The 14,260-nt window shown below is 36.1% G+C and overlaps 1 protein-coding gene across 2 annotated transcripts in view; it reads left to right on the plus strand.

The window, feature by feature from the left end:
* GRM1 (glutamate metabotropic receptor 1) overlaps positions 1–14,260 on the plus strand; it is a 442,031-nt gene that overhangs the window by 390,128 nt on the left and 37,643 nt on the right. For both annotated transcript variants that reach the window (XM_008006735.3, XM_038002286.2), the window contains exons 7-8: positions 1,185–1,311; positions 12,778–13,708. In XM_008006735.3, the coding sequence (XP_008004926.2) occupies positions 1,185–1,311; positions 12,778–13,708 (1,058 nt within the window). The remainder of the gene's footprint in view (positions 1–1,184; positions 1,312–12,777; positions 13,709–14,260) is intronic.

Below are 14,260 nucleotides of genomic sequence, written 5' to 3' on the forward strand. Positions count from 1 at the left end.
TTTTAAAAAACATATTTCAGAGACGACTGTTTAAAGCAAAAATAATAATTCATTTGGTGAGGGTCCATTAAATAAATATGTGGAAGTAAAATGTATAAAACTATAACCTAAAGGATGGGAGGGGAAAATGGAAGAATATTACTGTCAGGTTCTTACATTATAAATAAAGTAGTATAATCTTATCTGAATGTACACTGTGATAAATTAGTGGTCCATATTGTCAACTTTAGAGCAACCATTGAAACATAGCAAAGAGGCCTAACTAATAAGCCACTATAGAGATAAAATAGAATGCTAAAAAGAAGGCAGAAAAAAAGAACAGATAGGACAGATAAAAGAAAACTAAGAGATGATTGATTTATTATACTGATTATTATAGAAAATGTAAATGTACTAAACAATAAAAGGCAGAAGTTGCCAGACTAGAGATAAATGCAAAACCAAATTGTGTGCTGTCTACAAAACACTCACTTTAAATGCAATGTGTTTTTATGTTTATTTTTGTACTATGGAGGGTGAAAGTGTTCACCAAACAAATTGAAAATGGGGGAAAGTTTAAACTGCTCAGATATTAAGCAGCTCTCCAGTAATTTTGAACTAGTAATTTTGCTACCAATACTTGTTATGATCTTTTGAATTCACTAGAGAAAGTCAGGCAGGGCAATACTTGATTCTGTATTCTTAGGTATCATTCTGTTTTTACGTATATATAGTTGCTCTTGAGTGAAATTGTCTAATAAATCAGATTTTCATAATTACAACAAAACTGTATAATTACTTAACTTTTATGAATTAATAAGATTTTATTATAGACATTTTTTGGTAAAACTACTTTCTCAGAGAGGAAAAATGTATACTTTTTACTTTTTTGAGAGTAATAAATATTAATATAAACAAGGATTAAATTAAACTGTTTCATTTTTAACTCTGCAAAAAAAATGTAGTCAAATAACTCTATAGAATAAATTATTATTGAAAAGCCTCCAAACCCAGCACGGAGTGAATTGACATTTCCATCTGAACTCTAAAATACTCAAGTATACACATTCTTAAGATTCCTCAGTATATAAGATTATTTCATAGTCTTTTTTTCTTTATTCATAGTCTGAAAACAAGCCCTCATCTGAAATAGAAACTTTTCTGGGAAAACTATCTTTAAAATTAATGAAATATCTATGTTATAGGTTATACGGAAGGGAGAAGTGAGTTGCTGTTGGATTTGCACGGCCTGCAAAGAGAACGAATATGTGCAAGACGAGTTCACCTGCAAAGCTTGTGACTTGGGATGGTGGCCCAATGCAGATCTAACAGGTAGGAACTGCCTCACTTGGAAACCTTGTCCCTGACTATTTGCCTTTCCAATGTGTCCATCGCTCAAATGAGAATGATTAGCTCATGTCTTCTCAATGTTAATTTACAATGCACACTTTTTAGTCCTCATGTCAAGGAGTATGCATAAACCTCATACAAATGTATATTTGCAATCATTTCTTGAACATCTACCGTGGATGACGCACTACTGTAGGCCCTAAAAATAGAAAGGTAAATGTCCCAGCTTTTATTTTGTGTAAAATCTATCAGGGAAGAAACATGGAAAAATATAATAAAACATAATATAATTATTGAAATAATAGAGATATCTATAAAGGGTGCATAAAGTTTGTTAGGCAGGCAAGAAGATGAAAGGAATTTCAGGCCTAAAGTAGAACACAGGAAACATGAAAGTTGATGACACCTTTGCAGAAAACCATAGGACAAGTATGTGGGGTTGGTAGGTAGGCACAACGGCCCATTAGAGTAGTTGTCATAAATGAGAATCGACAAGGACTCTGGTGGGATGGCAGAGTGGTTCTGTGTGACTTTCCTCTACATGTTTGGACTTTGACTTTAAGCACAGGAGAACCACTAAAGAATTTTAAAGTGGTGAATGACATCATGATATCTGTATTTCTGGTATGCTTCTTGTGGTGATATAGAAAGTTGTTGTATTAATGCAAGTGAGTTATTTGAAAAGGAGTGGATTAGGACAGCTAGAGTAGGAATGGAAAGGAATAAATGAATGCAACAGATGATTCACTAGTAAAACCAATGAAATGCAGAGGGATTGATTATATGAGTTTGTAAGTTTCCTAAGAGTGATGTTCATATAAATGAGTTTTGTTTTTCACAGACCTTGTTATGAGCTTACAGAGGAGAAATGATTCATAAAACTTTGCATAAATTTTAGGAGCCATAGAGGCTTTTCTTTATCTGAGTACATAGACACTTTATCATCTGAATAATCTAGCCCCTTATCTTGTCATCTTAGAAAGAGGGAGCTGAGGCCTAGAGAGGTGAAGTCGTATGGCCAAAGTCAGGAAAATAGTGAGAAGCAGAACCTAGTCCACTAACCCCTGACTCCATGCCTTTCTGGGTGCTGTTGAAAATCATCCAAAAATGTAATATTCTTGATGGTTGGACACTTTTTTACTTGTTTCAAAGTAAGAATATGCAACTAAGAAATCATGCAGTTTATTCAAAGTACGTCAAAAATGACTAGGTAAGTAGAACTAGGTCACGTAACTAAAATTATACTTACTAAGTGACAATACCTTGTAAAATGTTAATTTTGTTAAGAAAAAATTAAACTGAGCAGCAGAAAGCTTTTAGAAGTCAGCTAGTACAAAGGTCCTTTTTAAAGAGAAGAAAAGTAGATCAGAACATTTTTGAAGGTCTGAACTTCATCTCACTCATCTTTTTATTTGCCAGATAAATTTCATGCCTAAATATTACCCAGGAATTACCCACCTCCAGAGATTCCCCTTTGCTCATTCTGGAGTGGAACTCAGAAGATCCTGATGCAATTACTCCCTGTCCCACCCATAGAGAAACACCACTCTCTGGCGCATAGCCTGATGCCTTGAACATAATAGTTACTTAATACACGTTTGTTAAATTGAGGTAATTAGGAAGAAGGGACTCACCCAAGGTCGTCGAGGTCAATGCAGTTGGTTAATAGAAAAACCACCATGAGAATTCAGGATTGTTTGTCACTGGATCTAATGAATGCTCTCACTCTGCCATGGTTGCATGCAATGGCCTGGCTTGGAAAAGCTTTTCCAACCTCATTTTGGACTCATGCCTTGCCTCCACTTAGACTATTTCTCTTCCAATTTTTATCCTCCTTCATACAATGTGCCTCCTGCCAGGCCTCTTTTTCTTGTATAAGTAGGTCCACTTAGATGGCCATTGTGTTTGAGAGCTGGGGTTGACTGACAGTCATCCCGCTCTTCTGTTTGACTGAGATCACAGCTGATTGGGAAGAAGTTCAAAGACAAAAGTGACCTCTTTATCAGGTTAATCTCAGGAGTCAGAAGTCTTGGCTTTCAGGTACAAACATTTTTCTTTTGTCTACATTTTTTGGGCTTTCTCAAACTTCTCCTACAGCTCTATTTCACTTTCATTAGGGCTTATCTCACACATTAAACAATTTTCTATCCTATGTTAAAATATTAAGATAAAAAAACTTTTTTAAAAAACCTGATATGATGTAATACTGGAACTCAAGGTCATGCCTTTTATTCCCTGGAAATGCTCTATTGTGGGATTATTGTATATTTTCTGTCCACTGCCGAATGATCATTTCTGTTGTTTAGGGATCTTTAACTTGGTAAAATATTTTAAAAATTCTCCTTGATTAAAAATAGATGAATATTAATACAATTACATTTCTAACAATTTAATATGCCATGATCTATTGTATGCATAAAAGTCACTTTAACATTCTAATGAGTTGAGCCAGCAACTCCTCAGACTGTGCCCTTAGCTATATAACAATAGTCATGCAGCTATGATTCGGTCATATATTCAGATGATGTTGCAAATCTTATCTTTAGGGTCTTTCACAATATAGATTCCTCATTCTAATGTATACTTATGTTTTAATGATCCATATTGATTCAGTGTTTCTTTTGGTCTCATACATGAATGGAAAATGAAATCCCATTTACCACTTGCTTGGTGCCATGTCAAGCACAGAGCAAGGGCATAGTCCATGGTAGCGGTAGTTGTGAAATGTGAAAACTCACGGGAACAGAATACTAAAAATCAGTAGAATTACTCAGAAAAGTAAACGCATTGCCTTTAAGTAGGTGTTTGATTTATGGGTAATTTTTTTACTAAATTTTAGTTAAAATGAGAAATAATTCTTCCTTGAAAAATAGTGTATTCTACTGAAGTAAAATATACATTTTATTTTTAATAGTTGAATAAAAGATACTTTAAATCACTTTAAAAGGTAGCCACTTTTAATATATACTCCATACATTATAATATTAATGAATAAAAACAGGTTTACTGTGATTTTTATTTCCATTGAAATGCGTTTTTTTTTTTGTTTTTTTTTTGTTTTTTTGGCTATGGAGAAATTAGTATATTTCTTAGAGAAAGTGCTTTTTGAAACTGTTAAAAAGTTTCTGATATTTTCTTCTTGTGAAATTGCACATTTTAATTCAGCACTTAAATCTCACACTTTATTTCTTGTGATACAAAAACAGGGATCTTTTCTGCCATGATATATAGCTTGACAGTAGTTTAACAATTTGTGGACCAATTATATGTAATCCAATGCTACTAATTTATTTGTAAAAATAAAATAAGAATGTTCCTAAAAAAGGCAGACTACGCCACATTTTCTCATTTAAAAAAAAAAAAAGAAAGAAAATGCTTTATACATTAACTAATTTTAACAACTTTTTCTCCATCCCAACAGTTGTTGTAACCTCTTACACTAGAATCTACTAATTTATTTCATTCTGTAATAAACACTACTATCTGTTTTTTGCCAAGTACTTTTTAAAAACTGGGAATATACAGGTGAATGAAGCAATGTCTATATCCTAAGGGAGGAGCTTCATATGAAACTAGCCATGTAAACAGCCAACTATAAGTCCTACAATAGAGTTATGTGTAAAATGTCAGATACATATAGAGCAGCTATTTTTCCCATGGGAAGTAAAAAAGCCTTTGCAGAAGAAGAGACATTTGAACTGAGCACTGAATTACAAACAGAATTTCACCTGGTAGAATTTCATTGAATTATAATAGAATTACTATTTATGCTAATTTTAAAACAATCAGGGAAGCATTTTGATGAAGCTTTATATGATCAAGATGTGGTATTGCAAATGTTATGAATTACCCCAAGACATATTGCATAGAATTTTATTCCTTAATTCATGTTAAATTTGACTTGACCTAATTGGAAAAAAGTCTGATAGCAAATTTCATCCTCCTCCAATACATCTGGATCTTACAAGCACAACATTTGATTCAAAAAATAGAAGTAGCTACCAGTCCTCAGATCAGAGTTGTTGCCACCTTTCTTTGGTTTTGCTCAGTAATTTGTAGTCAGCTTGAAGGAACTGACTTGTCTGATAGCTCTGAGTTCTCTGTAATAACCCTAACCATAAATACTTGCCAGGACCTGAAGTTCTCAGGGTTCAGATATGGTATGCACAACTCTCACAAAGTCCCCCTTTTGAGTTCTGGGGTCAGGTGAGCACTACTCACCACTGGTTGAAGGCAGTCTCCCCTCTTTCTAGTCTTGGGATAGCCAAACACACCTAGAGGTTGGATAACTGTTTTTTAAAAACTTCAAAACAGGACCTCGAAAAAAACCACATAACATGACATTACATAATTGGACAAAATTGACATTATAGCTAATTCCCTCAAGATGGCAAAGCTAATGTTTCTCCAATTTAGGATAAATTTAAATTTATCCTAAATAAAAAAGAAAGAAAAGAAAGAAAAGGAAAAGGAATCTAAAACTTTTAAGAAACTTACTCAAAATATAAATTATTAGTCCCAGTCTTCAAGGGATTCTGTTTTGGATGGTTCCAGATTGGCATTGAAGAGCCTGGTTTCCATATATGAAAAAGACTCTAGGATCTTCCCAAGAAATAAAGCAACAGTAGTAGAGTTGCAAGTGTGTTTCTGGGTGTCATGAAAAACTGCTACTGTTACAACACAAGACTACTTATATCCCCTCTAGCATAACAACATTGTTCTTCATTTGTATTTGATGTACTGTATAGGACAGAGTTAGTTTATAGCTAGATTTGGACAACTTTATGATTATCCTTGGAGAGGCTTTAGTACCTATCTTTGACTATTGGTCGCTTTAGGGTAACTTGGATTTACGATATGCAGTTTAAAGTTTAAAATGTGTTTGGTGACAACCAAATCCACTTTGCTCACTGATGGATTTTTCTTGAAACCACCAATTACTGACTTGGCTACATGACTTGGGGGTGATAAAAAGACTCCACTGAAACTTCTGCCCTAGCTAACCCAAAGCCACTGTTTGTGATAGACACCCTGGTAGTCCAATCCACAGAGAAAGTCTATCCATGTGTGAATAGGCACCTAGAGAGCTCGCACCTGGTTATCTGTCAGTCTCTTGGTGTTGATGTGCACTGTCTTTAATGAACTTGTTACATGAGTGTCTTCTGCAGGTCTTCTGAATCTTTTCAAATAACTAAACTCGTGCAATCTTTGCATATGCAGAGTGTTGTTATTGGAAAAGTTAGCATAACATACCTTTATATTATTTCTTTTTTATTATTATACTTTACGTTCTGGGATACATGTGCAGAATGTGCAGGTTTGTTACATAGGTATACCAGTGCCTTGGTGGTTTGCTGCACCCATCAACCCATCATCTACGTTAGGTATTTCTCCTAATGATATCCCCCGTTTGCCCCACATGCCCCAACAGGCCCTGGCATGTGATGTTCCCCTCACTATGCCCATATGTTCTCATTGTTCAACTCCCATGAGTGAGAACATGTGATGCTTGGTTTTCTGTTCCTGTGTTAGTTTGCTGAGAATGATGGTTTTCCCGCTTCCTCCGTGTCCCTGCAAAGGACATAAACTCATTCTTTTTTATGGCTACATAACATTCCATGGTGTATATGTGCCACATTTTCTTTATCTAGTCTATCATTGATGGGCATTTGAGTTTGTTCGAGTCTTTGATATTGTGAATAGAGCTGTGATACATACGTGTGCATGTGTCTTTATAGTAGAATGATTGGTAATCCTTTGGGTATATACCCAGTAATGGAATTGCTGGGGACTGCTGGGTCGAATGGTATTTCTGATTCTAGATCTTTGAGGAATTGCCACACTGTCTTCCACAATGGTTGAACTAATTTACACTCCCACCAACAGTGTAAAAGCCTTCCTATTTCTCCACATCCTCTCCAGCATCTGCTGTTTCCTGACTTTTTAATGATCACCATTCTAACTGGCATGAAATTGTATCTCATTGTGCTTTTGATTTGCATTTATCTAATGACCAGTGATGATGAGTTTTTTTCATATGTTCATTGGCCACATAAATGTCTTCTTTTGAGAAGTGGCTGTTCATATCCTTCACCCACTTTTTGATATAATTGTTTGTTTTATTCTTGTAAATTTTTTCAAGTTCCTTGTAGATTCTGGATATTAGCCCTTTGTCAGATGGATAGATTGCAAAAATTTTCTCCCATCCTGTGGGTTGCTTGTTCACTCTGGTGATAGCTTCTTTTGTTGTGCAGAAGCTCATTAGTTTAATTAGATCCCATTTGTCAATTCTGGCTTTTGTTGCAATTGCTTTTGGTGTTTTAGTCATAAAATCACTGCTCAAGGAAATAAGAGAGGGCACAAATAAATGGAAAAAAATTCCATGCTCATGGATGGGAAGCATCAATATCATGAAAATGGCCATACTGTCCAAAATTTATAGATTCAATGCTATTCCCATCAAACTACCATTGACTTTCTTCACAGAATTAGAAAAAACTACTTTAAATTTCATGTGGAACCAAAAAAGAGCCTGTATAGACAAGACAATCCCAAGCAAAAGGAACAAAGCTGGAGGCATCACACTTCCTGACTTCAAACTATACAATAAGGCTACAGTAACCAAAACAACGTGATACTGGTACCAAAACAGATATATTGACCAATGGAACAGAACAGAGGCCTCAGAAATAACACACACACCTACAACCATCTGATCTTTGACAAACCTGACAAAAACCAGCAATGGGGAAAGGATTCCCTATTTAATAAATGGTGCTGGGAAAACTTATGGCTAGCCATATGCAGAAAACTGAAACTGGACCTCTTCCTTACACCTTATAGAAACATTAACTCAAGATGAATTAAAGATTTAAATGTAAGACTTAAATCCATAAAATCCCTAGAAGAAAATATAAGCGATACCATTCAGAACATAGGCATGGGCAAAGACCTTTATATAATTCCTCAAATGATGTCCACTAAAGATAGCTTGACATAACTAAACTATTGAGTTAGTATGATGATTGTCTCTGGTAATATCTAGGTTCAGATAAATTCCTCTTAGTAGTAAGAGAAATAGTAAAGATGAACTCAGATTGGTATATCATTAAATCAGTAAGGAAAGAAGTTTGAATAAGCAAGAATATACAAAGGAGAGAATGATATATACAAGAATTTTATAATGGTGATCTTGCACAGAAGATCATCATACGGTTATTAGCATGCCTCAAGGTCCTTGGGTTGGCAGTTAACTTCCATGCTCTTTCTGCTTCTGGAGGCTTTTGCAGAACTTCAGTTTAAAATCACTAATGGGTGTGAACATCAGTGTATCAAGGTTCCCTTTCATTTTTCTAGAGGGTTGGGAATGATGAGGTCATGAATAAATATTCTAGTGAAAATGTCCTCATATCACTGGATTTATACATTAGAATGTTTCAGGTAAGAAATAAAAATCTAACTGTATTTTAGCCATTGTGAGAATTGTGGCTTTTCAACAGGTGAATGCTTAAACAGAGTCATAAAATAAGCACACTATTTGAACTAGTACCTAGTAATAACTCACAGAGAGGGACAACCATATACAACCCATCTGGAGATGCTCAAAGGTTTCTTTTGCAATTTTATCAATGTCCCATACATTTTTTTCCAAATTAATTTAATTACAAATGAAGCATGAGCAGGACATATCTTCTACTCTCTTGAAAATGTCTTTCCATTGCTGTTTAATTGGCCAACTTGTCCTTCCAGAATAATTTGCTCATTTTTCATGAGATGTACTGAGTTTTCACAAATGTTCTTCAAATGAAACTTCTGCTTGAGATGTCTACAGATTTTCTTCCATAGGCTCCCAAGCCACAGAGAACAGAGATCTTTTAGTTTGTTTACTGAAAGATCCATAATTATGTTGATTTGGGTTATTTACTTTTTAACTCTATCTGGAAATGTCAAGCCACATATTAGATATTTTCTAGATTGGTAATTTTACATTTTAACTGTTTTTTTCCTCATTTGATTCAACTAATTCAGGAGATCTAAGCCTACTTACAGAGGGAGAGAATATGATCCTTCTTATGTTAGTTGTTGAGTCTATTTTAGAACTATTTGAAAGTTTCCTAAAGTTTATTTTTCATCTTTATTTAGTGTACAACTTTGAGTATTTATTGAAAGAAAAAGCTTCTGAAAGTGCCTTATGCAATGCCTTTTCTATTTTTCTTTTTTAAATGTTACACCGATGGGTTATTTTAATCTTCTCTTTTCTACTCTTGCATTTAAACATTTTTCTCCATCAAAGGCTAACAACTAATTGAATTAATTGGTACATACTTGCAGTATGGACAATAAGTATCTAATAAAATTTCCAAATTCTATAGCAATCATTATGTTCTGTATTCATGAAGTTTAGGAAAATTATTAACTATAGATCTTAATTTGACTTTATACCAGTTTTTTAATTCAACTTCTATAGATCTGACTTATGTTCTAGAAAGTTTAAAATGTTATACTCTTTTCCAGTAAAAACTCTGCCGACAGAGTAGCTCATTTAGAGAGTCAGGTAAAGTTGCATAGCAAAAGAATGAAATTAAAAGAAGGTAGCATTCAGAAGGTTACCAAAGCCTTGACAAAAATCATCTTTGAATTGGAAAATTTGTTTGTAGGATGCCAGCTAAAGAAATTGACAATTAACTGTGGTATTTTATCTCCCAATTTGTCTAGAGCTTCTTTTAGATATTTTAATTTATCGACTTTATCATATCAAAACTTCCCATATGGCCATTGTTATTTTAAATATCTATTTTCCTATCTATCCATTATCTATCTATCTATCTATCTATCTATCTATCTATCTATCTATCTATCATCTATGTATCATCTGTCTGACCTGTATTGGGAAAAAAAAATAGGATTAATGTGTGACTTTATGTGGGAAGAATAAGTTCTTCCAGAAAAATGTTTGTATTTAGACAGAGACAAATTCCTGATACACAAAGAAGAGAGGCCACTAAGTTCTATCAAAAGTGTGTGCTTGCTAATGGTGTCTTAGATTCCCAAAGCAAATAGAGTGTAGGAAGGCAACACACAATCACTAAAATAAAGTCATCTTTCATAAGTTGACAACACAGGAAGTATTCTTGTAAAGGTATTCTAAGAAACCTAAGGCTGAGTGATCTACCATTTTTGACAAATTGGTTATCAATTTAAAGGATCTCCAAACAGCACCGAGGGCCAGCTTGGACTGGACACTTCTTAAGCTTACATGTTCCTCTAATGTTTAGGTACTATCGCTTATATAGCCAACAGAAAAAGATGACTCAAAACAAAACAAACTCACAAACAAAAAAGACCCATAAAATAAGACTTTGTATGTGTATCTAAATAATAGCAAAAGCAAAGAAACAGCAAGGGAATAAACAGATATGGAAAAAAATATTTATCAAATTGTGTATCTCTAAAGTGATATATTTGTTGACATAATAAAAAGCTTATGTCTAATTACCAAATGGTGCATTTCAAAACCAAAGGTTATATGACTTAATATATAAAGATACAGGTGAAATTACCTTACCCAAAGACCTAACTTTAATGGCCTTCTATATAAAGACCTACATGATTACAAATCCTAGGATAACCACATAAATTCAGCAACAAGAGCTCAGTAAAATTAGCCCGAGCAAGAAAATCGTTGAGACTGACTCACATGGTAGTATGCGGGAAGGACAGAATGTGGGCATGAGGGGATCCAGTGAGTGACCCTGTTGATCAGAGCATCTCCTGGAAAGTTATCAAATAAGGGGTCTTCAATATTATCTTGGTGAAGCCTCTAGAAATATGAAACATGCTGAAGCTAAATACATAATTTTTTTTTTAAAAAGCACAAAAGCTGGCTGGGTGTGGTGGCTCACGCCTGTAATCCTAGCACATTGGGAGGCCAAGGCAGGCAGATCATGAGGTCAGGAGACGGAGACCATCTTGGCTAACACAGTGAAACCCCATTTCTACTAAAAGTACAAAAAATTAGCCAGGCATGGTGGCGGGCGTCTGTAGTCCCAGCTACTTGGGAGGTGGAGGCAAAAGAATGGCATGAATCTGGGAGGTGGAGCTTGCAGTGAGCTCAGATTGTGCCATTGCACTCCAGCCTGGGCGACAGAGTGAGATCCCATCTCAAAAAAAAAAAAAAAAAAAAAAACCCACACACACAAGCGCGAAACAAATTGCTTACTATAGTAAGGGATAGTTATGCTAGGCAGATACATTTTATCTGAGCAGAAGACTATTCATTTTACGGAAAGTGTGGAGTTTAGGGATTGAAAACCTTGCAGACTCTGAGAGCTGGCTGACATCACCTGTAGCAATACAATTACTCATATGAGACTGTTGATTAGTTGGCACTCGTTTATTGAAGTGATTCTGATCCTGCCTGAGTGATTATCAGAAGTAAAGGCTGACAGTACTTGCTTGGCATCCAAACACATGTTCACTGAGGCAAGTTGTTGATTGACTGACAGGTTTAGCACTGGTTCTGGTGGTTCCTTGTTGCCATGGCTACAGAACAATGAGTCTTCTCCTAAATTTATGGAAATGATTTTATTCTCACAATTTGGGAAATATTGGCCCAGACCAAATATTTTGTGATTACAAAATTCTGTGAAGGGGTTGTCCCAGAGCCTGACAGATTTTTCTCTCACTCCGAAATACAAAATACATTTTATTCTCCATCTAGAGAGAAAAGATAAGTCAGGCATTTAGAAATAAATTCTGGTCTTTCCTTTCCAGAGATGGGTTAGGGGAGATTTCATTCTTCCTGGATAAGTTCATTAGAGGTTACTAACTCAAAGGCCCTCCGGTTTCAGATACAAATCATTCGTGATTTATGAGTAGAGGAGTGAGATTTAAGGTGTAATATAGAATTATGCAGTAAACAAGAGAATGCAGATTCTTGTAAAGAAGTCGATGAAATTTACATTGAAAGCACTCTGCTGGCCAAAAACGACTTGTCTATGAGCTGGACTTGCTTACAGACAATGACTGCATCAAAAGAAAAGTTTTGTTAGTTTATTTCTTAATAATTTATTCTATCCCATAATCATCATTTAACCTTCACTGGAAATAAAGTTTTATTTGGGTGTTTTCTTTTTCTGAACATGTAGAACCGAGTCCTATCCACAGAATGGCATCTATTTATAATGCTAATGTTGGAAGAAAAAATCATTTTTGTAGGTTCAAGTATGTCACATTAGGCTTGTAATGAGATTAAGTTTGGGGATATAATTGCTCAGGTAAGACAATGATGCATCCTTATTTGTGTAATAGTGAGCATTTTTTAAAAAGCATTAAATGCCATAAATCATGAAGGATGCAAAGATGACTGTGTCTCTGGTGATTAATATGCATGTTGTTATTCCTAGCAGAAACCTTGGATTCATGCTAAAATGATTTTTCTCATCACAGGCTGTGAGCCCATTCCTGTCCGCTATCTTGAGTGGAGCAACATCGAATCCATCATAGCCATTGCCTTCTCATGCCTGGGAATCCTTGTTACCTTGTTTGTCACCCTAATCTTTGTACTGTACCGGGACACACCAGTGGTCAAATCCTCCAGTCGGGAGCTCTGCTACATCATTCTAGCTGGCATCTTCCTTGGTTATGTGTGCCCATTCACTCTCATTGCCAAACCTACTACCACTTCCTGCTACCTCCAGCGCCTCTTGGTTGGCCTCTCCTCTGCGATGTGCTACTCTGCTTTAGTGACTAAAACCAATCGCATTGCACGCATCCTGGCCGGCAGCAAGAAGAAGATCTGCACCCGGAAGCCCAGGTTCATGAGTGCCTGGGCTCAGGTGATCATTGCCTCAATTCTGATTAGTGTGCAACTTACCCTGGTGATAACCCTGATCATCATGGAGCCCCCTATGCCCATTCTATCCTACCCAAGTATCAAGGAAGTCTACCTTATCTGCAATACCAGCAACCTGGGTGTGGTGGCACCTTTGGGCTACAATGGACTCCTCATCATGAGCTGTACCTACTATGCCTTCAAGACCCGCAACGTGCCCGCCAACTTCAATGAGGCCAAATATATCGCCTTCACCATGTACACCACCTGTATCATCTGGCTAGCTTTTGTGCCCATTTACTTTGGGAGCAACTACAAGATCATCACAACTTGCTTTGCAGTGAGTCTCAGTGTAACAGTGGCTCTGGGGTGCATGTTCACTCCCAAGATGTACATCATTATTGCCAAGCCTGAGAGGAATGTCCGCAGTGCCTTCACCACCTCTGATGTTGTCCGCATGCATGTTGGCGATGGCAAGCTGCCCTGCCGCTCCAACACTTTCCTTAACATCTTCCGAAGAAAGAAGGCAGGGACAGGGAATGCCAAGTGAGTTATCTGACCTGGGTTTATCTCTCTTCTCTCTTCCTTTTTCTGTCTCACTTTCTCTCTCTCTCTCTCTCTCTCTCTCTCTCCCCCCCCATCTTCCTCTAGTTTTCTGAGTTGTCTCTTCCATTTCCCCAGTGTCTTTCTCTTCCTTTCTTAATCTTTTCTCCCTCTCTCAAATCTCACATTCTGTTGCAGTAAGAATGCAGAACTGAGGCTCCTCTCTGTTTTCATTTCTTTGAAAGAACAGGAGCAGGAAACAATCCTTATTCTTGCCTAGAAGCAGAAGCTTCGGTTCTGCCAGTAACTTTCCCTTTTGCATAGGTCCTCCTATGGAGCATCATTGTGCCCCTGGAGGCTGGGTCAGAGAGGCAAGCACTAATTATAATGTCTGGTTCTGACCATGGTGAAGGTAGCTTCTGTTTTTCTTTTTTTTTTTTTTTTTTTTTTTTTAATCATTCTGGAATCACACCACTTCTAAACTGGGGTGAAGCGGAGGAAAACTTAGCACCTGGAGAAATTGCCATGTCAAAATTTGATCACTACTGAGCACCA

This window comes from Chlorocebus sabaeus, chromosome 13 (assembly GCF_047675955.1).
Source record: "Chlorocebus sabaeus isolate Y175 chromosome 13, mChlSab1.0.hap1, whole genome shotgun sequence".
Taxonomy (NCBI): domain Eukaryota; kingdom Metazoa; phylum Chordata; class Mammalia; order Primates; family Cercopithecidae; genus Chlorocebus; species Chlorocebus sabaeus.